This window comes from Scomber japonicus, chromosome 17 (genome assembly GCF_027409825.1).
Source record: "Scomber japonicus isolate fScoJap1 chromosome 17, fScoJap1.pri, whole genome shotgun sequence".
Classification (NCBI taxonomy): domain Eukaryota; kingdom Metazoa; phylum Chordata; class Actinopteri; order Scombriformes; family Scombridae; genus Scomber; species Scomber japonicus.
Genome location: NC_070594.1, coordinates 17,107,148 through 17,129,526, shown reverse-complemented (window position 1 = coordinate 17,129,526; position 22,379 = coordinate 17,107,148). Strand labels below are relative to the sequence as shown.

At 41.0% G+C, this 22,379-nt stretch overlaps 1 protein-coding gene across 2 annotated transcripts; it reads right to left on the bottom strand.

Annotated features, from left to right (window-relative positions):
- Positions 1-323: 323 nt before the first annotated feature.
- rps6kc1 (ribosomal protein S6 kinase polypeptide 1) lies at positions 324-21,911 on the bottom strand. 2 transcript variants are annotated; one of them, XM_053337136.1, is made up of 16 exons: positions 21,765-21,911; positions 20,756-20,791; positions 19,795-19,915; positions 19,216-19,331; positions 19,040-19,133; positions 18,884-18,937; positions 18,361-18,768; positions 17,461-17,585; positions 16,940-17,038; positions 14,780-14,827; positions 14,040-14,172; positions 10,865-12,514; positions 9,684-9,773; positions 4,318-4,400; positions 2,533-2,628; positions 324-1,898 (listed from the first exon to the last, which is right to left on the bottom strand). In XM_053337136.1, the coding sequence occupies exons 1-16, from the start codon at positions 21,864-21,866 to the stop codon at positions 1,797-1,799; spliced, it is 3,357 nt and encodes a 1,118-aa protein (XP_053193111.1). In that variant the 5' UTR covers positions 21,867-21,911; the 3' UTR covers positions 324-1,796. The 2 variants fall into 2 exon arrangements, 1 of the variants encoding a protein (XP_053193111.1); XR_008323302.1 differs by lacking the exon at positions 324-1,898 and having other exon boundaries at positions 2,539-2,628; positions 3,934-4,400.
- Positions 21,912-22,379: the final 468 nt, after the last annotated feature.

Below are 22,379 nucleotides of genomic sequence, written 5' to 3'. Positions count from 1 at the left end.
CTCAAATGCATCTTCAAATTATCAACATTTTTTGAAAGCTGGCGGTACCATAACTGAATCCCAAAGGGCCCCGTTTCTATCAATGAGTGCTGAGGATTTAGTGTGCTATGTGTATGCATTTGCATGCCTTTGCGCCAGCTCATATTACGGTCAGGGTGACACTCAGCAGGAGTGACAGCGGCTTTCTAGGAGTATCATCAGTCCTGCTGATAACAGAGGGGCTGAGGCCTCAGAAAAAGCACGACACACTTGCAGCTCCTTGTATGAAATCCAAAAAAAAGGGAAACATCAAAGTTGTTAATGTGCTCATCCAGGTGCTTTTATTGTTTTCCAGAGTGCACTGACATACAGAGAAGAGTGAACTTTTAATAGAAACAGGGAAAAAAAAATCTGATCTCACTTTGATTTGTGTCTGATAAAAAGGGTTAATAGGTAGAATATGGACCTTGTAATTTAAGGTATCTGTCAGTCAACATGTATTATAGTGCAGTGCAGTGGAGTGATTATCTGTGTACTGTTAGAGAAATGTATTAAGCTGCGTTTGATATATAAGTAGAAGTGATAAATGGCATGTAATGTAACCATGAAAATGTTACCATACATTTTAGTCAGTATAGATATTATAAAATCAGCATTTAAGATCTGTGTGGCAAGTTAGCGGATGTGTTGCTCAAATATAAAACATACACAATCAAATAAAAAGGATTTGATTGATGAGGCAGTAAATGCCTGACAGACGTAATCGAAGCTTTGACACCTGTGCATACCATTCACTCAGCACTATGTCCTTTAAAGGGGTATTTACAAGACAAGACACTACTTATTTAATTTATTTTCTCCATTGTATTAAATATATTACATAAATGATATTCTGGCAAGCACAAAATGCAGTGTTGTTTGGTGCAGAGTTTCCTCTGATATTCATAATATAAAATAATTCATAAAAAGGGCTAGTTTCAAAGATGTATTTTGGGCCCAGGGAGAATGCCTATGCTGTACATTAAACTGGCTCTATTCCCAGCCATAATTTTAATATAATTAAATACTTCACTCCACAACAATACTCGTCTACTGCCTCATCATATTTTGTTCGTTCACCTTGCATAGTGTCCATCTCTCTTGCTGTTATTAATAATGCTGTTACAAATGAGAAATTGTCCAGATCGTAGCAACACAACCCTAGCATCAAATAAAAAGCTCAACCCGTCTCACTTCCATTAATCTCAATGGGCGCTGTTGGCAGAGTCATCAGCCAACCTGTGTGAGCAATGATAGTGTTTTAGATGGCAACAAAATGAGCGTATTGCACATGGGTCTAAAGCAAAGGTGATTTAAGCCTGTATCAGTATGAATGGGTGAAACACATTATTTCATAAATGTGGATAAAACACAGAAAAATTTCACCTATTAATTTCAGTCGTGTCATTTTGGCTTAAAGCTACTATTTGAGAAGTGTAAAAGTCAAAAAACACAATGTTGTAGTGGATCATCACTCATACAAGCATTTACTGTATAAATTATTGCACCAAACATGATAAGTGTTCCCTGCACCAAGAAATTGACACATCAAGTCTTCTATAAGATAAAGAAAGAAGCAATTTACAAGGAAAGTAATACTGCTGGTTGGCAAACTTAATTAAAAATAAAAAAAATCCAATGGCCACACACAAAATGGGAGATCTGTGCAGATATACATACATCTGAGCACAGAAGTGGATTTACTTTAGATCTGTTTGTGTTCTGTCTGTTTCCCCAGCGTGTTGCTCTGGTTTCCACAGTCCCGCGCAGCGCAGCATCTACTTGGGCCAGTCCACTCTGGCAAAGAAGGGGTGGGATTTGATATCATCTGCACCTGCTACTCCTGCCCCCAGTCTCTCCATTGGGTTGTACTGGAGCAACTGCACAGAATAACATGAGAAAAGAAGTTTCAATTCAACATGTAAAAATGACATAAAAGCCTTTCTTAGCCAGTGAGACAAAGAAGAAACATTTACAGTACAGGGGCGTGGGAACTAAGAAGCTTAACAGCACCACAAAACCTATATGTTATCTTTTTTTGTTACAGCATAAAGACAGCTGCAGAATATAGCATTAGCATGTGCACTTTATATGGATTGAAACTCATCAAATTATTATTATTACTATTTAAGTTATTAGGGATACTATAGTATTTATATATCCAATCCCTCACAGCAAAGCACAAACACATTTAAATCATGGCAGATTTGTGTTGCATTAGAAGCAGATAAGTCCAGGCCAACCACATTAATACACATCTAAAGATTACCAGTTTTGAGGCTTTGCAATTAGCTTGAAGATATTAGCATGATGCAAGTCATTAATGGTATACATACACATTCTCTGTTTATGTTACCAGTCAACATATTCACATTTTCTCCAATTTCCCCTTTCAACAGCATTCAACTTTTGTAAGGAATTGAATAAATACAGAAACAACTTTTTGGGTGGGTCACTCGATTAAATTAATTACATGCAAAGGCTGAAAACATCAGTAGTACACTAGACTCTCACCTGCTCCAGCAGTGATCTGGCCTCCTCTGAAACAGACTCAGGGATGTTGAGAGCCGTGTGGCGACCGATTCCCGCTGGATGGCAATGGAGCAGAGACTGTGGAGAGGGAAGGAGGGGGTGGAAAGAAGAGATAACCATCAATCCAAACACAGAAAACCTGACAGTCTGAGAGCTGAGGGGACAGATATACTGACACCCGCAGAGCCTAGGTCAGTGTGAAAGTGCCGGGAATGGACAAATAGGAGGAGACCAAAGAGTCAGAGTACCTGAAACAACACTGATCACAGCAACTATAACAAGGACATGATTTCGCTAGTGTTGCTCTTTCTTGGAACTGCCGTGTGTGTCAGACAAGAGTTAGTGTCACAGAATAAATGACATGGAAAAAACATAGTTTATTTGTTCATGAATACAGAGCAAGTTTACTGGAAGGGCCAACCGTTCAGCAGTTTTTTTAAATTAAAATCTGGCCAGATCAAACTGCCATCTCAGTTAACAAAGGATTGTTGCACTCGTAAAAAAAATAAAAATGTACAAAATAATCTCAGAAGTGAGAGAAAGGGAGCACAAGACCTGTAAGTGCTTTTATAACCACAGAATATAGCACTATTGTCAAAATAATTGACAATAATGACTGTAATCAGTGTATGTTGTAAGAGCACATCTTTAAGCGCATCTACACCGACAATCTGAAAATGCTAGAACAGAACGTGTGCAGGAAGTGAAAGGCCTGAACTGTGTGTTTGTGTTTCCATCAGTTAGGTCGGTTGCCTCTCGCTCTCTCTCTGCTGATACGTGCTGCAGGAGATCTGGCTGGGTTCCTAGCTGCAGTCAAGACTGCTCCAGGCAAGATCTTATCCTGCAAGGATCAAGAGACACTATGTGTGCCGCTGTATGTGTGTGTGTATCCTTGCCAGGGCCGTACCCAGACATAATCATCAAAGGAGACATCTGTGTGAGTTTTTTTCCCCAGGTAAGTGGGTGTGTATTGTTCAACATAATAACACCAACCTAACACCCCGACCCATGTTTAGGCCATTGATGGGTACTACTGATGGCTGATATGAAAATATGCCTCCTGGCAATCAGTTAGAATTTATTCAAATTTAATCGACAATAACAAATTGAACTGCACCTGCACAGGGTGTCTGTGCGTGCTACTGTGTGTGTATTTGTTCTTCAAGACAGCATGAAGTTGTAATTAGTATAGATAACACACGATGTCACTCAACAGAATGGGAAAGTGTATCCAGACTTGTGTAGCAGCTGGATATATATCTGTTGTCTTCCAAACAAAGGCTCCCCCTCCTCCCAAGCCTGTCTTAAAAGATGGTCCCTCAGACAGCCCATACCCGGGACTAGCTGAGTTGTGGCACCTTCGAGAGCTGCCCTGGACTTCACCTTCCATGCCCATCTGAGGTCAGCGTGCTCCAAGCCCGGCGCTGCTCCAGGAGCCAGCAAAGAGGCCCGGGGAGAGCTGACCCCCTGGCCCAGCAGATGGAGCTCAGGCTGGGGGAGAAAGTCACACCGACACCCCTGGCACTCCCCGAGAACCAGAGTAAGAGACGGCAGCCAAGACGCACCTCACACACATGCGTGCGTTGTACACAACACACCAAAAGCAACAAACTCTGCTGGCTCAAACACATACAGGCACACGCGCAGAATCACACACGATCTGGCAAGACCATAAAGAGTGTGAGAGAGTTGAAAGCCAAGACACCTACAGACATCCCACAACACCTTTGCAACAAAGACACATTTTTTTAATACTTTTTGACTCACCATGCCTGTCAGAAGCTCAAACAGGATGGCGCCCAAACTCCACCAATCACACGCAGCTGTCTCCTCACTGATGCCTCCAACCTCTGAAACAAGAGCAAAATGAGAGGAAGACACAAGATGAATCGATTTATTAACATGCAGCAAAATAGATTGTATTGAGGGAGAACAGGCAACAACAATTTACTGATGTAAAATAAGAAAATAATCAAATAAAAATATGTTATAATCTTAAGATTACTTGCTAAATGTTTCATATCCCTCACATGACTTCATCCTTTAACCCATCTTGCTTTAAAACTCCCAAAATAGTTTCTCTATGTCATCTTTAGATTACTTCATATTTAACTGAACTGATACGAAACTGAGTGCGAAAACGTGGACACAGTCACACACACACAAACAAGTGTGTGTCTCATAAAGGGGTGATTTGCATAATAAAAAAGCAGTTAAATTGAGGAAACCGTCTGTGCTGCAACTTCACACCATCTGCATGACCTGACCTCAAACGCAAATACACACACTCACACAACACACACACACACACACACACACACACACACACCAAGAAATATAAAGCAGAAACACAAGAGCAAATTATATAACATTTTTGTTCAGTTTTCCTCATTGCTGCACTTATTTTTAGCTCCATGAAATAATCTAGTCTTCTGACTTGTCTACCTTAAATGTTATTTCTTGACAGCCTGATTTCTTGACAATACAGTTTTTTTTTTACAATATTTAAACATGAGCATTTACACTGACATCATTTACTGTTTCTTCCTCTTCTGAATAAATTCTCTCTTGTTGGACTTCTGCTTAGTCTTAAATTAGGGATATACACAAATGCTTTGCTTCTACAAACATGTACAAACTACAGAAGCTTCTCAGGGTGAACTTTTCCACTTACAACTGTCCACTTTAAGTCTACTCCATGGCAGCAATGCGAGTCAGTTGGGCACACAAGCAGTGAGACAGAAAGCTCGACTGTTGGGACTCTACTGTGTGCTTGTGTGTGTGTGTAAGACATAGAAACCACAAGAGATACTCATCTGCTAAAGTCAAAAGTGTGTGTGTGTGTGTGTGTGTGCTACTCCGCTGGGTACCAGATGGCCTCTTGTGCTGCTCAGCTTCCCTCTGCTCTGCTCTCTCCAGAGGGAGGGGTCCCGGTCACCCACAGGGCCGGGACCCAGGGTCATGGCTGTGTGTGCCCAGAGACCAGGCTCCTCAGCTGGGGGAGCATAAAAGACAAAGACCCCTCATCTCCTGGAGGCTGCCGGTAACTCCAGGGGCCTGTGTGGCTCTCTTGCAGCCAAGGTTAGAGCGGGCTATGATACTACTTGCACATTTTGTACAAATACACACACACACACATATGCACAGACACACAATCACATACACACAGCCAACTGAGCAGCCAGTCTTCAGGGCTCCCCAGGACTACTGTTTTGACAGTCAAGGAGAGAAGATCGTCATTGAACGGACTAGTGATACCTGCGTAGTTATGAGCCGGAGGGGAGATACTGGACACACACGCACACACACATACACGCACACGTCTCAGAGCAAGGTCGATGTCATCACAATGGATTAATGTCTAAGGAGCTGCAGGGAGAGTACAGTGGAGCTGGCTACACTTACCGCTCTGTCAGAGTGAGGCAGGGAGAAAGGGAGATAGAGAGAAAGAGGATGGGAAGGGGAATTAACCACATCCACAGGCCATGGGTCATTCAAACCCCACTATTACAAAGTGCACTATGTGATCTTTGAGAGCACACAATTACTATAAAACTTCAACCTGACATTTTCACTTCTTGAACACTTTTCAAAGGTATCATGAGAAATCTAAGAAAACAAAGAATACTGAAGAGGTACAACAATACAGCGTGTTCACCTCGTGGTCTCTTCTTCTTCCCTTTCCCCTAAACAATGCAGTTCCCTCCTGCTTTGTATCTTAATCACACTCCATCTCCTCTCTCCTGGGGGCCATAAGGAACTTTCTCTCTTCTCCTCTTAGACCGACTTCCCTAAAAACTTAACCGATAGTCATTGTTGAAAGAGGAAGTTAAAAGTACGCAGGTAGGAACTAAGGAGGGATTGGTGTACAATGTGATGTTCCAAGACTATGAGAGTGTGTCTTACGAGCTGCAGTAGCTCAGTTTAACTGCTGCAAATTGTTGATTTAACCAAATAAACAAAGACCCATCTTCACTATGAGGAAAGAGTAAAACATATTCAAATCATGCAGCAGAATTGCTTTCATGGTATAATTTCTTACTTGAAGAGCTATTTAAAATACTGAGATGACAGCTCAGTGCCAAAAGGGGAAGTAAGGTTTATCTTCCATTTGATCACACTGTGGCTAAGCAGGTACACAGGAAAAAAAACTGAAAACAAAAGCGTGTATCATCAGAGTCCTCAGTAACTGACTTGTTACCTCAGAGGGGAAGAATACTGAATTTCCCTTTTCTTAAACACTGAAGACAATCGGTTTTGGCCTTGTTCCCTTTAAACAGAACAATAAACAATTCCCATTTCAGCTCAAATTAGGTTTGCCACCCTGTCAATCAGCAGCTTATTTTTTTTCTTACTAGGAAACAAAACATTTGCCATCTGATGTTTATCAGTGATGACAAAACGGTGAGAAAGTAAATAAGCAGAAGTGCAGAATAAACAGATTAATACCCTGCTGCTGTATTTTTCCGAGTCCACTCCCGTGTTTTTTGGGTGTGAATGTGTGCGCTTTGAAAACATGTTTCCCTCCTTCTTACACACACACACATGCACACACAAACGCACATACGGTCACAGCAGGCCCCCTGCTAGCTTTCTGGCAAACAGTCATAAATCTGTCATCAGGAATGAAGCCATCGCTAGAGCTGACCCTGTCTGGATAAACAGCAATACATAAAAAGGGCAGGAGAGACACACACGCACTAACCTCTGCGTTTGTGTGTGTGTGTTAACAAGCACATACATCAGATATATGTATGCACCAGCTGTAGGGGTCAGGAAGTATGGAGTAAATACAAGTGAGCAAAACAGAACAGAACTCATTTCTTTGTAATATGATTATATCCAACTTTAACAATAACAATGAAAAGGTGAACTGAAAAAGATGGACAAGAAAAAGAGACTAAGTTGTTTGAATAGGACAGTTAAGTGGTCTTTTCGCTCAACAGCAGCATAACACACCCCCTGCTGGCTGGTAATATGTATTTCATTCATTGATCCACATGAGCTCAACACTCATTTAACTAACAAGACCTTTCACACTTGTGCTGAGGTCAGTTTTACCCCCACTTGAGTTCACTAAAGAGCTGACATTCATATTTTTATTTTTATTCATATTTTATTTATATAAAAAGTTCTTGAATCATCTCTGTTCATGTCAAGATTTGAGTGAGCTGAATGTGGACACGAAATAAATGTGATTCACACATTCCCTCTAACATTACATTACCTCTCTTCCTCTAATAATGTTTACTGTGTTAAGAGAAAGATGTTGTGCATTCCTATTCATTTGATTACACCTGCGTTTCTTTTTTCCAACCGCACTCATCATCCCCCGGACACTGAGTCCAAACTATTTTTTCCATATTAGTCATCAAACTAAACTACATCAAAATTTGCAATCATTAAAGTAAATTTACCAATGTACAATTAAATACTTCAAGACAATTTTGATGATAGATTAAACACTTAAGTCTGTTATCAAATGAAAACACACTCATGGCCTCTTGACCAATTTCCCTCCCTCCCTCCCTATCATTTTACAGTAAATTGAATGCTTTTGGTAAACGTGGAAATCTGAAGACATACATTTGAATTGACTTATGAAAAATACATTTCTAGATGATCCTGATAATGAAAATGTGTTGCAACATAAAATATGTGGTGTAATAACAAACTAAAAGTTAACTGTACATTTTGTCAAAATCCAGATTTTAAAATATATATATATTTAATATATTTTCAAGCTCCCTGCCAAACCTATCCCCACATTTTCACTTGTATAAAAATCCCTCATTGTAATAACAGTAACATTAATTACACAATTACTTAAGTGGAAATATGTCTAGGTGTAGCACTTTTTAAGCTGCATTATGCATACAGGTCCTTGTGCTGAGCTTTACTCCTCTGTCTTTAGGTCATCTCCTGCTGGCCACTGAAACATATGTCTATGTGCTTTTATTTCCATTAGTAGGCTTTTAAACACACTGTTGCTAAGGGAATAAAAACGCACACTTTGGATATTAGATAGAGCAGTTTTTTGCTTTCAGATTTATTACAATAGTGGCATACTGTACATTCTAGACACAAGGAGGATTTAAATCTGAAGTGACCTTCCTGGCTTGAGAGAGCGCAGATGAATATGAGAGAATAGCTTAACATAAGTGCGTGGGAGGGTGAATGGGTGTGAGGGTCATTGTGTACGTCTCAGAGTACATATAGTGTTTTCAGCTAACGTTTTTCTTTTAATCCTGCATAGTTAAGAAAGATGTAATTAAACACATCACACATTAGTTACCCAACAGAGTGTGAATCCATACACTTAAAGCAGGAGCATATTGCAAAAGGTATCCACCCATAGATGTCAAATGTGTGTGCGTGTTTATGTGTACACACATACACACACCCTCCACACACAGAAGTGCTAAGTAGGGACATGGTGTTGTAGTCTAGCAGCAGTTTGTTTTAGGCAGCTTTTAAACAGCATGCCAGAGCTGCCACAAGCCTGCTGGGGGCAACACACAGGGTTACCATACCATTGCTTCACTGTTGCACAGCAGCACACTCTACAGGACAATTAGAGAACTACAACAAGATCCAGCTTCTCAAAACTGACTGCAAGACATTGAAAGAACAGTTTATTTCCAGTTTATCCTGCAGCTATTAACCAATTCATCCAACATAAATTAAACACTGCCATGGTGCATACTTTGTGTGTCTTTTACATATGCTTTCTTTAATCTAAAAACAGCAACAAAACTATAGAACAGAAAGGAAAGAGCACCCCTGCATAAAGATTTCTGTCAATTAAAAGTAAAAATGAACAAATCATTTATGTTCACTTGGATAGTTTATTCATGTTTGGCTGTATAAAATACATGCTACACACGCAACCATACACATACATACTCAGTCATACTAAAGGGAACTCTGTCATACAAAAGTCATATTCACAGTAATATTGCACAAGTTGATTTATTGCACATTGGTGTTTGTGAGGTTTATGTGTGGCTTACTTATGGCCCTACATGCCTACACAGAATTCACCGTACACAAACCTACTAACTGACAAACACAGATTATGAAATGAAGACGTGTAGAATGAGTGGAGAGAGGAAAAGGGATGCATGTCTCACCTGGTGCACAGTACATGTTGGCAAAGGCCTCTTTGTCAAATGATTCCTCCACATCACTCCAGCTACAGAAATAAGTAAGCTGAACATGACCTGAGGAGAAAGAAATGAAAAGTATTCAGCTCAAAGTTTAAGTGTGTCTTTTTACATTCAGCCTCTCATCAGTCACATGGTCAAGTGTCACTCTGACTTTCTACTTTTCAAACTGTTTGCTCACCTTTGGAGCACTTCCTTTCTCCGTTCCTTTATGCAACCCTCCGCAAGCTTTTCAAGCACACAGCCTCAGCGATTACTCCTGTTTAGCGGCTACCCGTTAACACTATCATTAGAACTAATGGTGTCATTAGGTAGCCGTGGCCATTAGCCTGGGCTAGCCAGACTGATGCACCACACTACTCCGTTGATGGGCCCTTTAGAACAATAATTACCACCAGGGAGACGAAAACAGCCACTCAGCTAATTAGACGCTTGTTGATAACGAGGTGGAGAGAGATGATTGTAGGACCACAAAAGAAGAAGTTGAGGGGGAATCTGTGACCTCCTGGTAAAACAACATTTTCTCTTCTGGAAGAGCCTTCATTTTGGTAAATAGATTAGATCATGGTTTGACAAAGAAAATCCTGTTTTAAGACTGGAACCAGCTTCAAGAGTGCAATAAGCAGAGATGTTAACTTCATATCTTGGAAAAGGCATTTGGTTAACAAATGTGACATCCACATAGTATATGTGTAATGTTTAGTGTAAGAGAAATATGAGCATATGTCAACAAATGAATTAGAAAAAAAGAATTTTCATTAGATCCTTTCTGAACAATTTATGTTTGAAATACCCCTGGTTAAAATCTCAACAGACAACCTAACAGTCGCAAAGTTATTGTTTCTGCTGCAGCCTCTGTTCAGTGCAAATAAATTGGCAGAATTAATCATTCTTGTGTTTTTTTCAGTTGTGGGAAGTTCAGTTTGTTCACTAGCCATCAGAAGATTAGCCCCAAGTTTCCAAGTTTCTTGCTTAGTACAGTGTAACCATTTAACATTTAGCTGTCTAGCCGTTGTTCGTCTTTAAAAGAAGCTCAGTAGTTGTTTGCAGAGGTTTGCATGTTCTCAGTCCATTCAACTTTTATACAAATTATTGTCTATAACATTAAGAAAAAACACAAGAAAAGAGAAGAGAAAAGGTTTTCTAACCTTGGTGGTCGAGCAGGATGTTGTTGGGGTTGAGGTCTCGACAGATGATGCCCTCTTGGTGCAGAAAATCCAGGGCTGTCAACATCTCTACGGCCCAGCATCGTACAAACGCCTCCGGGATACGAGCTTGGGATGCAGCCAACGACAGCTCGTCCAGCTCTGCAAACAGCCGCGATACTTCTTTATCAAATGCGCTGCCACCTGTATTACTAATAATTCTTGATGATTCACCATCAAGATCTAATAAGCTCTGAACCACCGCACACGTGTCAGTGCAGTTTGTGGCTGGGATTGAACCTTCACTGTTCCCACTGGGGTTCGGAACCACGTCTGTGGTTGTGTTTACACCTGTGCTGGTTTCTAGTTTCTCACTAACAGAGTCAGTAACTGGAATGCATGCATCAAGCAAGAGGTCATTATTTTCACATAAAGGATCAACCCCCATCTTCTCAGAGGCCTTTTGTCCATAAGCCAAGCTGTAGTCGCCCCACAGTGAAGTCAAACAAGAGGAAGATGCAGCACTGGTATCACAAGTATCAGAGACTGTACACAAAGACGAATGCTCCTGCTCTAGTGGCTGCTGCTCTTCATCCTCCGGCTGGCTGTGAAGCTGCAGAACATCGGGCTGGATGAACTTTTGAGGAGAGGCTGTGGCCTCGAGACCCACACTCACCCCTGAAGTCTCTAATTCCTCCTGTAAATAGTCTACAGTCCCACTCATTGCAGGCAGGTTGACCAAAAGGTCTGGGGGGTGACCCTCATCTTCGACTACTGCCTCTTTGAATGAAATGACTGGCACTGATTCATTGGAACCTTTATCACTACAATCTAACCCCCAAAGCTCAGAACTGTGGCCCTTGACCTCCTGAGCCAGCTCTGGAAGATCCTCAGTGACATCTGAGCCCAGGTCAGAAGTAGAAAAGAGGGGGACCTGTTTATGTGAGGTTCCCAAGTCAAGGCAGGTCACCTCGCTTGCACTGTCTTTGCTGTCTATTCGAAAAAACTCCATTGGCGTGTGTTTGGACTGATCCAAAGACAGAGGCACAGCAGGCGAGGGCAAAGGACTAAAGACTTCGCTTCGGTCCTGTCCTGTGCCAAAGCATTGCTCGTTTTCATGGTTGGGGCCACTTTTGTCTGAAGATTCGGTGAAAAAGCCAAGTTCCTGAGAGCTGATAGGTGAAGAGAGGCTGTCGTTGCTGAGTAGGGAGCGGCTACGTGAGGAAGTAATGGGCACTTCCAGTGACAACATTTCTTGTTCGCTCTTCTCTTCCTCTTCTTCTAGTGTATCTGGTTCTACTTTCTCTTGTTCGTACTCATTGCACAGTGTTAAATAACTGTTGGTGCACTCTTCCTCAGAGGTGGCTCCAGAGTCTGATTGGGCTCCAATTTTTTTGATAATCCTGGTAGGGAGAATGCTTTTATGAGAGGACTTGATGAGGTCCTTCCCTTCATTCTGCAGCCCTGAGACAGGATCAGAACCAGTAGCAGGCCCTGAGCCAGAACTGGCTGAATCTATATCGCGTTGTGGTACAGTGTTTTGTGGCGAGTGTACAGCTGTTGTGTGGCTCTTTTGGATGAAAGGAATATCAAAGCTCTCCTCTGGGCTGGAAGTGCGTAGGTACTTTCCAATGTGAGACCACAACTTTCCACCTGAAGATGAAGGAACACAGCATTAGAAAAATATAAAGAAGAGTACATTTAACTATGTAGGTAAACAGAGAAGGAAAGGAAGGACAAAACCTAGAAAAAGAAAACCAAGGTATATCTGGGTAATTACATTTTTCTTTGTTTGTCTTTTTTTTTTTAGGAACATCACAAATCCAACTGTTTTAACTAAATCAGTATTTAGTTCTTGGGTCATAGTATCTGTCTCCAAAAAGTGGCTGCTCTGGGGGTAGCAACACTGGTCAAATAAAAGCATTAATTTATACAGTAGGCAATCACTGGGTGCCAATAGTAGCTACACTGGGTTAGGGATGGCATGTTGATGTTTTAATAAAGTTATATATAGTAGATGTCTAGACTACTCCACTTAAAGTATTTCAGTGCAGTTACATGCTACAGGGGAAACAGGGCCAAATTAACCTGCTATGAAGCCCATGGCAAGGATGGGCTTCATGCAAATGCATCTGAAGACACCATATAAAAAAAGAAAAAGTCACTCTCAGCTATCATTCCATCTAATATAATAGTTTACCTAATATTCATGGTTCTTCTGGAAAATGCAAATGGTGGAAATGTAAAAAGCACTTGAGCAAAACAGACATTGGTTTTTGGGACTTCTTAGATACAGAGATTATTTGGGAAAAAATGCTTTATCAGTTTACACTTATGAATGAGTAACAAAGGTAAACAAAAACAATTGCTACTGAATGTGTGTTTTAAGTTCCTAAATTCTATTCTAACTTGTCTCTCTCTTATATGTGCCTACACAGACACACACAGAGACACGCACACACAGAGAGCTGTGAAAGCAATTGGAAGCCAGCATCTGTTGTGTGTGATGAGAATGGATAGGGAGTTCACAGTGATGATAATGATAGCAGGGCAGCTCGATGGTTTAGAAAGTAAAACCATCCACATGTTGTTTTGTCCAATGTCACTCAGGTCACTGCCTCTCTGCATCTGCCTGTCTATTCTCATTAAACCCATCAGCTACTATGTTTAAGAACAGCATCTTATAGAAGAATAAGGATCAAGCCTTGGTTTTTTGGAACACAGTGCTGGGATGCAACTGTCGTTAATCTGTGTCTTTTCTTGCATTTGATTAGCTTTATTAGATCATGTCGTACAGCCCCGTATGATATTCAATATTGTCCACTAATATTAGTGCACGGTGGTAATGGAGTACACCAGATTGAATAGGTTACAGGGCATCAAAAAATATGCCTGCATTTCATTGTACGCACTCACCCACACACATGAGCTACACACACAACCTAGAGTGAGTGGGATTTAAGGAGGCCCAGGTGTTGGCATAGCTAATAAAGCATGGCGCCACCTGGTATTCAGAATAATGACCTGTGACACACACCCATCTCTATCAAACATCTGTCTAGAACAAGGGCAGAGGAGGGGATGGGAGAAGAGAGAAAGAGGGAGCAGGTGAAGGAGGGGAAAGGACAGTTGGGAGGTAAAAAAGACAAAGGAGGGAAAAATGAGATGTGTGTCTTACCTTCAGCATACTGCAGCAAAAGGAACACAGTGTCTTCAGAGACAATGAACTTCTTCAGCTGCACCATGTGGGGCACAGAGTGAGGCATGATGGTCCTCTTAGTCCTCCCACAGTCACTGCTCTTCCTCAGACCCTGCAGGGAAAAGGAGAAGAGGTGAGGCGGTGAGTAATTAAAGTGAGAGTAAGTGCATTTAAGGACAAGAGGAGAAAAGGAAAATTAACCCAAATGAGGAGGGCATGGATGGCAGGAGGAAGAGGAAGGTGACAGGAGGAAGAGGAAGGTGAGCATTTAGGTTGTAAAAAGAATAAGGTGCAGAAAAAAAAGAGGAAGAGAATGTGGCAAAGGAGAAACCTCCCATTAACGAGTTGCCAGCTATGCCCCATGGCAACCCAAAGTCACTGGATTCATCAAGCCACATACAGCGCGTGACTTTAAAAGAGCCACACAAATCCATCAGTGCTACACGTAAAGTTCACATTGGCAGCGTGTGTGTAGATATGCTTGTAATGTGTGCGCCCGTGTGTGTAGTCATCTGTGCCCGCGCTGTGCGTTGGCGTCTGGCACACGTCTCACACCTGAGAGCAGAGGAGCTGACAGGGACAGGCCCATTAGAATCAATTACACCGGTCACACAGAGGGGCTTCTGGCACACTTCACACTAACACTTACAGTCAGGACGACGAGGATGCAGGATTTACACACACACGCACACACACGCATGCACGCAGACTACACTTACTTTCAGGATGAACGTCTCTTGAGTTCTCTTGTCCATGACCAAAAGAACCTGTGATGGAAGAGTGCCATTAATTGCAAGGTAGGATCAAACATACACAGTCTAAGATGATATAGTAGTTATGTCCTCCAGAGCAGTGTTTTCAGTGACTGGGTCAGGGCCCACACAAGGGTCTCTGTAAGATAAATGTAGGTGACTAAATAATAGTGGAAAACTGGCATTAACACATCAGACCCTGCTGTGTTAACCAAACCCAATCCCAGCCACAAAACACTAAATGGAGTTTATAGATGTTTGTATGCTATATTAACCAAAAGCGGAGCTGAAATAGAATAGCCGATGGATAGAAATCTAATCCCCAACTATTTCAATAATCATTTAATTCTTTATTTTTTTCACAAACTACCACACCGAGATATACATATATTTCACATATTATTTGATTAATCAAATAATTTCAATGAATAATTGACAATTAAGTGACATAGCCAAAACAAAAAATTAAAAGCTGTGTAGTGGTGACAGAATACAAAATTACATATCTTTAGAAATAAGGATATATAAAATATGCAAGACGAAGGGCTGGTCATTCAAATGTATGTTCATATTTTCAGATGCACAAGTTTCTTTTCTGTGCGTCAACATTTTTCAATTTGGGAGCAGATGTTTTACTTGAAAAATATCTCACATTAATGGCTACCAGCACCAACTCTAAATCCTGACTTTCCTTCCATCTGTACCAATATTCTAACAAAAAAGGAGCTAAATCTCCTATGTCACTTCCTTTTACTTTCTCCCCTTCTCTCCTCTTCTTCCTAACATTTTTATTTCCTTCCTCTTTTAGCCCTCCTTTTCTCTCTGACATCTCCATTGCTCTCGTGCTCCATCACCGTCTCAGGGGGGAGCTTGAGCATATGTGTGTGACCCAGTGTTTGTGGGTGTGTGTGTGTGTGTGTGTGTGTGTGTGTTTGTGTACGGTGTGGTGCATGCGTATGTTTTGTGGGTGCGTTCTCTCCATGTGACCCTGGCTGGGACCAAACAGGTGCAGGCTAAATGGATATGAATGGAGCTGTGAGTAAACAGAGTGGCTGTGCTAGCCAGGGCACTAATATAATTAAGACACAAACATCAGGGAAGGGGGGAAGCGGAGAGGAGGGGCAGGGGGGGGGTAGTAGGGTGAGGAGCTCTCTCCATCTGTCCCCTCTGTCCCCATTAAAAGTGAAAGGAGGAGGAGGAGGAGAAAGAGGAGAGGAAAAGCTGGGACATTTCTGGATAGCTTACTTTCCGCTCATGACAGTTTTGGGTTTTTTTTTTGTTGTCTGTCTACTTTGTTTTTAACATATTGTGGATTTTCCGTGCACCTCTGTAGAGTAACACATGTTGGTATTGTGTCAACATTTTCCTTAGGGTTTTGTGTGTATGTGTGTGTATGTATGTGTGTGTGTGTGTGTGTGTGTGTGTGTGTGTGTGTGTGTAGGACGAGCATCATTGATTCAATGTTGTGTGCCGCTCTCTGAGCTGCTTGCCAAGTCATTTCATGGCTGAGTGGTGAAGTTGCTTCGGCAGCTGGTTGAGAGGACCAGCAACCTGAACTGACCTTGTGGTAGTCATAACTGGCGCTAAACATACACACACTCAGCCCTTACTATACCATCCAGTAAATCTATTACGTTTTATCACTTCAGATAAAAGAGATGCTCGAAGAAGGAAAGGACACCAGGAGGAGAAATTTGAAGATGGATACAATCCACACATATTCTGTTGGGGCAATGAATAAATAGATAAATGTCTGCAATCACAGGACCCAAGTGTAATTGGGCCTAATTTTGTTAAGCCGCAGTTATTGTTTTGTTTTCACCATAAGAATGATCTCCTTCCATATAACAATAATATGAAAGAAGATAATTCTGGTATAAAATCAAATTTATTCTCCATTCGGTCCTTCCATTATCATTGCAGTATAGCACGCTGAGCCACAAGAATGTCATTACAAAGCCACATACAACACTGATTACTGATCTTAACATTGTGATCCATTTATTTTTCTTTTCATGTCCTTTACTCGCTGTCTCAGGGGGTATAAATTGTTGACTGTGATTATTGACTGGGAAAAGTCAAATCACAAAGTTTGGCTGAAAGTTGAAAGACTTTTATAAGACCAACCTTATCTATGACTCCCAACACCCTGAAAGTTCTCAACTCCTCAGATGGACTCTGCTGCCCTCCTCTGCTGGTGGAGGGGCAGCACTGTGCCCCCACTGCCTTGAAAAATCAAACAAACAAACAAACAAACAAACAAAAAAGATTTCACAGTGCAATTATGGTATGCATTTATGTCATACTCATTAGGCATCTTGACCCTCTCTTGCAATGACTGATACGGTAGTCTTGAGAGCAAGTTTATTAAGAACAAGATGTACAATAAATTAAAATTGTTAGAGACAAGATTGTAGGTTATCTAACAAAGTTGTGTAAAAGCAAAAGGCAAAGATATTATCTGTATCTTCAGTAAGGCCGAGCAATCTCCTGATAGGTGCACTGATGCTGTCCCCTGTAATAAACCCAACCACTCTGATACACTGTTTTAAGTGGCTTGAGGACACTTGTGGATTCATGCATATAAAACACACTGGCATAATCTAACATAGATGCACATGGGCCAGTAATATTTCCCTCCCACTCACCACTGTTTGTGTTGACCCTTGACCCATGTCGATTCTCAGATGCTGACTGGATATCTGCTCTGCACGCATCAGGTACTCTGCAGTCTTCTTCTTCACCGCCTCTCGCCGCGTGGAACTGGGTTCACCTGAAAAAGGGGTGAATGAGATCAACAGTTTTTGTTTATGGAGCAGTTTTAATAGAGCAGGGTTGAACGTTTCTGTACTAGAATTATATTAACTGACAAAATGGTAGGTTATTTTTGTAACAAGCTAATGAACCCCCAAAGAAAAGGGGTGTCTTTTAGGTTTTCCTCTCCACACTTTGCGAGGTCAGGGCTGGAAGATTATTGTGCTTCTTAGCTACGTGGAATATTACTTTATGAAAACTGTTGTATGATATCACCATCGGCTATCATGGGAGCTTCATCATCTTTGAGAATCTGGACTTGGAGACCACAAACTTTCATTACAAAATTGACACATGAAGTGTGAAAGAAGTGGATGTTCACTAGGCAGGAAGGATCCACTACATAAGCTTACTCTGTAAAATAACTGTTGGTCATGAATTTAAGTGCTGCTCCAGAGACTTTTTCATTAAACTCTGGCCTACAGTGCCAGAAACTGTAATTGTTTTGCAAAAAAGTTGTGTCACTGCTGCACATTTCTATTGAAGTAATTCAAATTCAGTTTGAAGATATAAAGAGCTGAAGAACTCCTGTATACTGTTTTAACAATAATGCGTCTGCACTTGAATAACTATCCCTTCTTTCTTTGAACTTTAGGTCAGTTATGTGGGTTAGCTAAAAAAATATAATAATACTAACTAAAAAAAGAATAACAAAGTATGTATTTTATTCTTGGTCTTAAATAGCGTTCTTATGGACACCACTGAAAGAGTAAGCAGCTCTCGAGCAAACTGACCTTGCACTCCTTGCAGCAGCAGGTCCACTCCACTACGGTAGCAGGAAAAAGCTGCCTGGTAGTCCTGTACTTTCTCCTTCTCTACAGCCAAAGTGATGAGCTCACTGGCTTTGTCTAGGTAATCTGATTTCAGTTCCTTGGCTTTCCTCAGACTGCCAGAGAAGAGTGGCGTCCGGCCAGGCCAGCTGACCTCTGGGTTAGGGGCTGAGGAGGCAGAAGCTGCGGCAGGGGATGGGGTGCGTCGATCATGCAGGGAGGGCAAGCGAGGGCTGTAGCTGCTGCTAATGTTGGTGGCTCCCCCCTGTGGCTGGTTTGGGGAGGTGCGGCCTGAGGCCATGCCATCATCCAGCTCTGCCAAAGAGTCTGTGTCCACAGCCAGGGAGGTCAGATCGCTGTCACTGGACGGGCCTGGGGGGAAGAGAATGTTACTGTTAATACAGACATATAATTACATGCACACTTAACAGCAAGCTCTATATATGAAGAAAAAAATAGGAAATCTAACTGATTCAGACTACTCTACCTCCATACTCTGATGTGATAGTCAAATCATCTGCACCGCTGATGTCTCTTTGAACTGAAAAAAATGTCCACACATCTCTGAACATGTTCGAATTAACAGTGATAATAAATTAAGAGGAATAATGATTTTGAGGAGGAATAATTGTATGTCGCCTACCATCAGAACTACAGTCTGACAAGCTGTCTGCCAGGAAGTCAGAAAAGGGCTCAGCAGGTCCAATGAGCTCTGAGCTGTCGTGGACCTCGCCTCCCTGGGAAACAATTAAAAAAACCTTCCAGTCATAGTTTGTCTACAGATTGTGTATGTGTTTATGTGTTTGTGTGTTCATCTACCTTGAAGAAATCTTGGATGTGCTGACTACTGTAGAGAGCAGGGATATTGGCAGAGAACTGTAGGAGATCCTCAGAGCACTGTCGCCTTTCCTCAATCACTGAGTCATCAAAACGACCTACACATACAGACATGGATACAAAGACACACATGGGCTCACATACACAGTAATACAGAACTTAAACAAATGTCAAGTGAGAGCAGATGATGCTGGTAGAAGCAGTGCACAGAGCTGTCTCAAGGGGGCAAGGTAATCCCTACTTTTCAAGTTACTGTCCTAGAGCAAAGCTTCTGACTACTACAGTTTTACTTTCATCAGTTAACATACACATAAATATAATATAACTGACTTTTGGTCTTTAAACAATCACCTAAACCAAAACCATAAATTTCCACCAAACAGAGCACATCTGTGTCGTGAAATAGAAAGTGAACAAATATGTAGTTTCCAAGATCTAAACCCAAAACCCCCATTCTTTATTATTGTAATGCAATAAAATTAGTTGTATACAAGTGCAGTATACAGATTAAAATGATCTTGCAGGTTTACTGCAATGTGCTCTTTAAATTAAATTCCTTACCGAAGACTTTGGCCTTGGCAAAGGGAGGAAACAGCTCTGACTGGCTACATACATTCCTGTGCAGCTGCCAGAGGTTTTGATGAAGTTTCCGGAAATCACTGTATCTTTTCCACACCGTTATCTACAAAAATAGGGAGAGGAGAGAGATATATATAGGACAATTCTTATGTTGTGTTAAACAAGACTACAAACATTTTAAAAATTAATTTAAACCACTCTATGTTATGAAAACAAAATGAATCAGCTATGCTCCTGTGCTGCTGCAACGTTAAAACATTTTTTTCATTAACTTTTTTCACCACCATCTTGTGCAGTAAAATTATAAATACAAATCACAACATCCTAACACAAACATGGTAAAACAAAAAGGTCTTTACACAAAGGTTAAATGCCTAAAGTTGAAATACAAGTCTTGGCGGCTGGTGTGAGGCAAACTAGGCTGAACACCACTTGCAAACAGGAATCCTGTTCAGCAGTGGAGGTATGCTTCTCTCTTGTCTTTCTCAGACAGTAATAGACATCATGCCTGATTCATTAGCGCTGCTTCTAGGCAAGACTGCATTCCTCTGTGAGTTTGTGTGTGTGTGTCAAATAAAGATATGTACTGTATGTGTGTTTTCTTCTATATTTTATATATAGTCACACCATCATAAAGGGGAATACTTTAAAGATCTGGAGTGTATAAATATATATAGACAGTGAACTTACAATGTGAAAAAAGCCTTCAAATACCTTAGAATAGAAACATTTCATCATGAACACATGCAAATAAGCAATGCAACAATTCCCCTTACATCTACAGTTAAATGAAGCTTTGCGCTAAAAATTCTAATCTGTGAGGAACTGAGCCGAACATATATTATTATAAATGATAAAATATGAGCTAATAAAACTACAAATAGTGCAATGTGACATTACACTGGTCTTGGAAAGTCTATAAAATAATGGCTTCATGTCCTACCTCTTGGACATCCTCTGGGTTCTTCCTGGAGATTATCTGTGTGGAAGTGGGAGAAGAAATCTTTACAAACTTCCATGTGAGCAACTCCTACCTTCAAGTACAGTGCAAAGCTGTGAGTGCTGCTGATTTTGCTGCAAAGACCTTCTTGTGGGGCTGTGAAAAGCATGAGCAGGGACACAGCTCTGAGTGTGACAATGAGTGCATTATAAAGCGAGTGATGGGAGTCTTGAGTGTAAGAGGGAGACATCACCAACATTCATAACAAGCAGGGTGGCAGGCAGGCGGAGCCAAAAAGAAACTCATCCTGTCCAGAAGTTTTAAGTTATTTAACAGGGTCTATGCCCATACATAAGTAAAATCACAGCACACAGACACACACACACAAACCAAAAGTGCAAGTAGAGATGAATTGAGGGACATGACACTCATTTGCACAGGGAAGCAACTTCCTCAATTACCATCACATGATCTATGAATTGCTTTAGGTTACGAGTATGGGTGGGCTGTTCTTACAAATGATAGCCCAGATACCCAAAACAACTACAGTTTACTTAGTTTATGTTAATAATGTTGAGACTATGACAGCTTAAGGACGTCAATCACTTATTTCAATGCATTTAAACGTGCCTCAAACAATAATGACAATATGAACAAGCTATCTTCGTTATTGTTATGTGTTTTGAATAGCAATCGCCTGTCGTAAACTAGTCAGCTATCTATCAGTTAACACGGTACAGGACGGATTCAGTTATTCTGGTTCATATTGCTAGTGTAACGTTAGCAGCTACAGACATCCCACAAGGAGCAGAAACCCATATTTTAAAACATAAGCAGGTCTTAATATGTCTGTTGGCTACATCTGCGGTGTTCATAGAGGCTGCTTCCACTGTCAGCTAATCACCAAGAGGTTACCACTGTTAGCTTAGCTCAAGCTAAACAGCTAACAACACCTAGCATTAGCCTAGCTGTCAAAGAGTCCCCATCCCCTTCTCTCTCTTTCTCTACTTACCCTTGCGGTGACTTTGTACACAGTATAGCCTTTCTGGTGCTTCTTAGGGTCTGTGACAGTATAAAACCGAGCAAGTTCTCCGCTGTCCCGCTGCGATATCATTCTGATAATAACAACATTGCCAAAGCTACCAGCCGGCTAGCTGTACACATTCATTCTTTGACAGCAAAATGACAAGCAGGCAAAGGAGTGAGAGCTCCACCCACAGGAGAGTCTGTGGAACTGCAGGTGGAAGTGCTTAATATTGTTCATTTTTCAAGATTGTTACAAAATAATAAAGTCTTATTGTTTGCGAGATTTCTTTTATTGAATGAGTGATTGTTGGTCTCTGCCATATAATTCATCTACACACAAAAACGTGGGTATTTAAGAATGCATACAGTGCATATTGGTCACAATTAAAATGCTAGTACACACACAACGATAAATGCAAATGTATTAGTGCTATGTAATCTTTCTAATACATTCATTTGGCCAATGAAAAAAATCTTAGCCTAAATAAACAATGTGTGATTAAAAATGAACTTATAATTCTCCTCATACGTGGTGAAATTTAAGTAATTTAAAGAATGTTGTATGAATCAGAGATGTAAGACAGCAAAGTAAATCAATCAA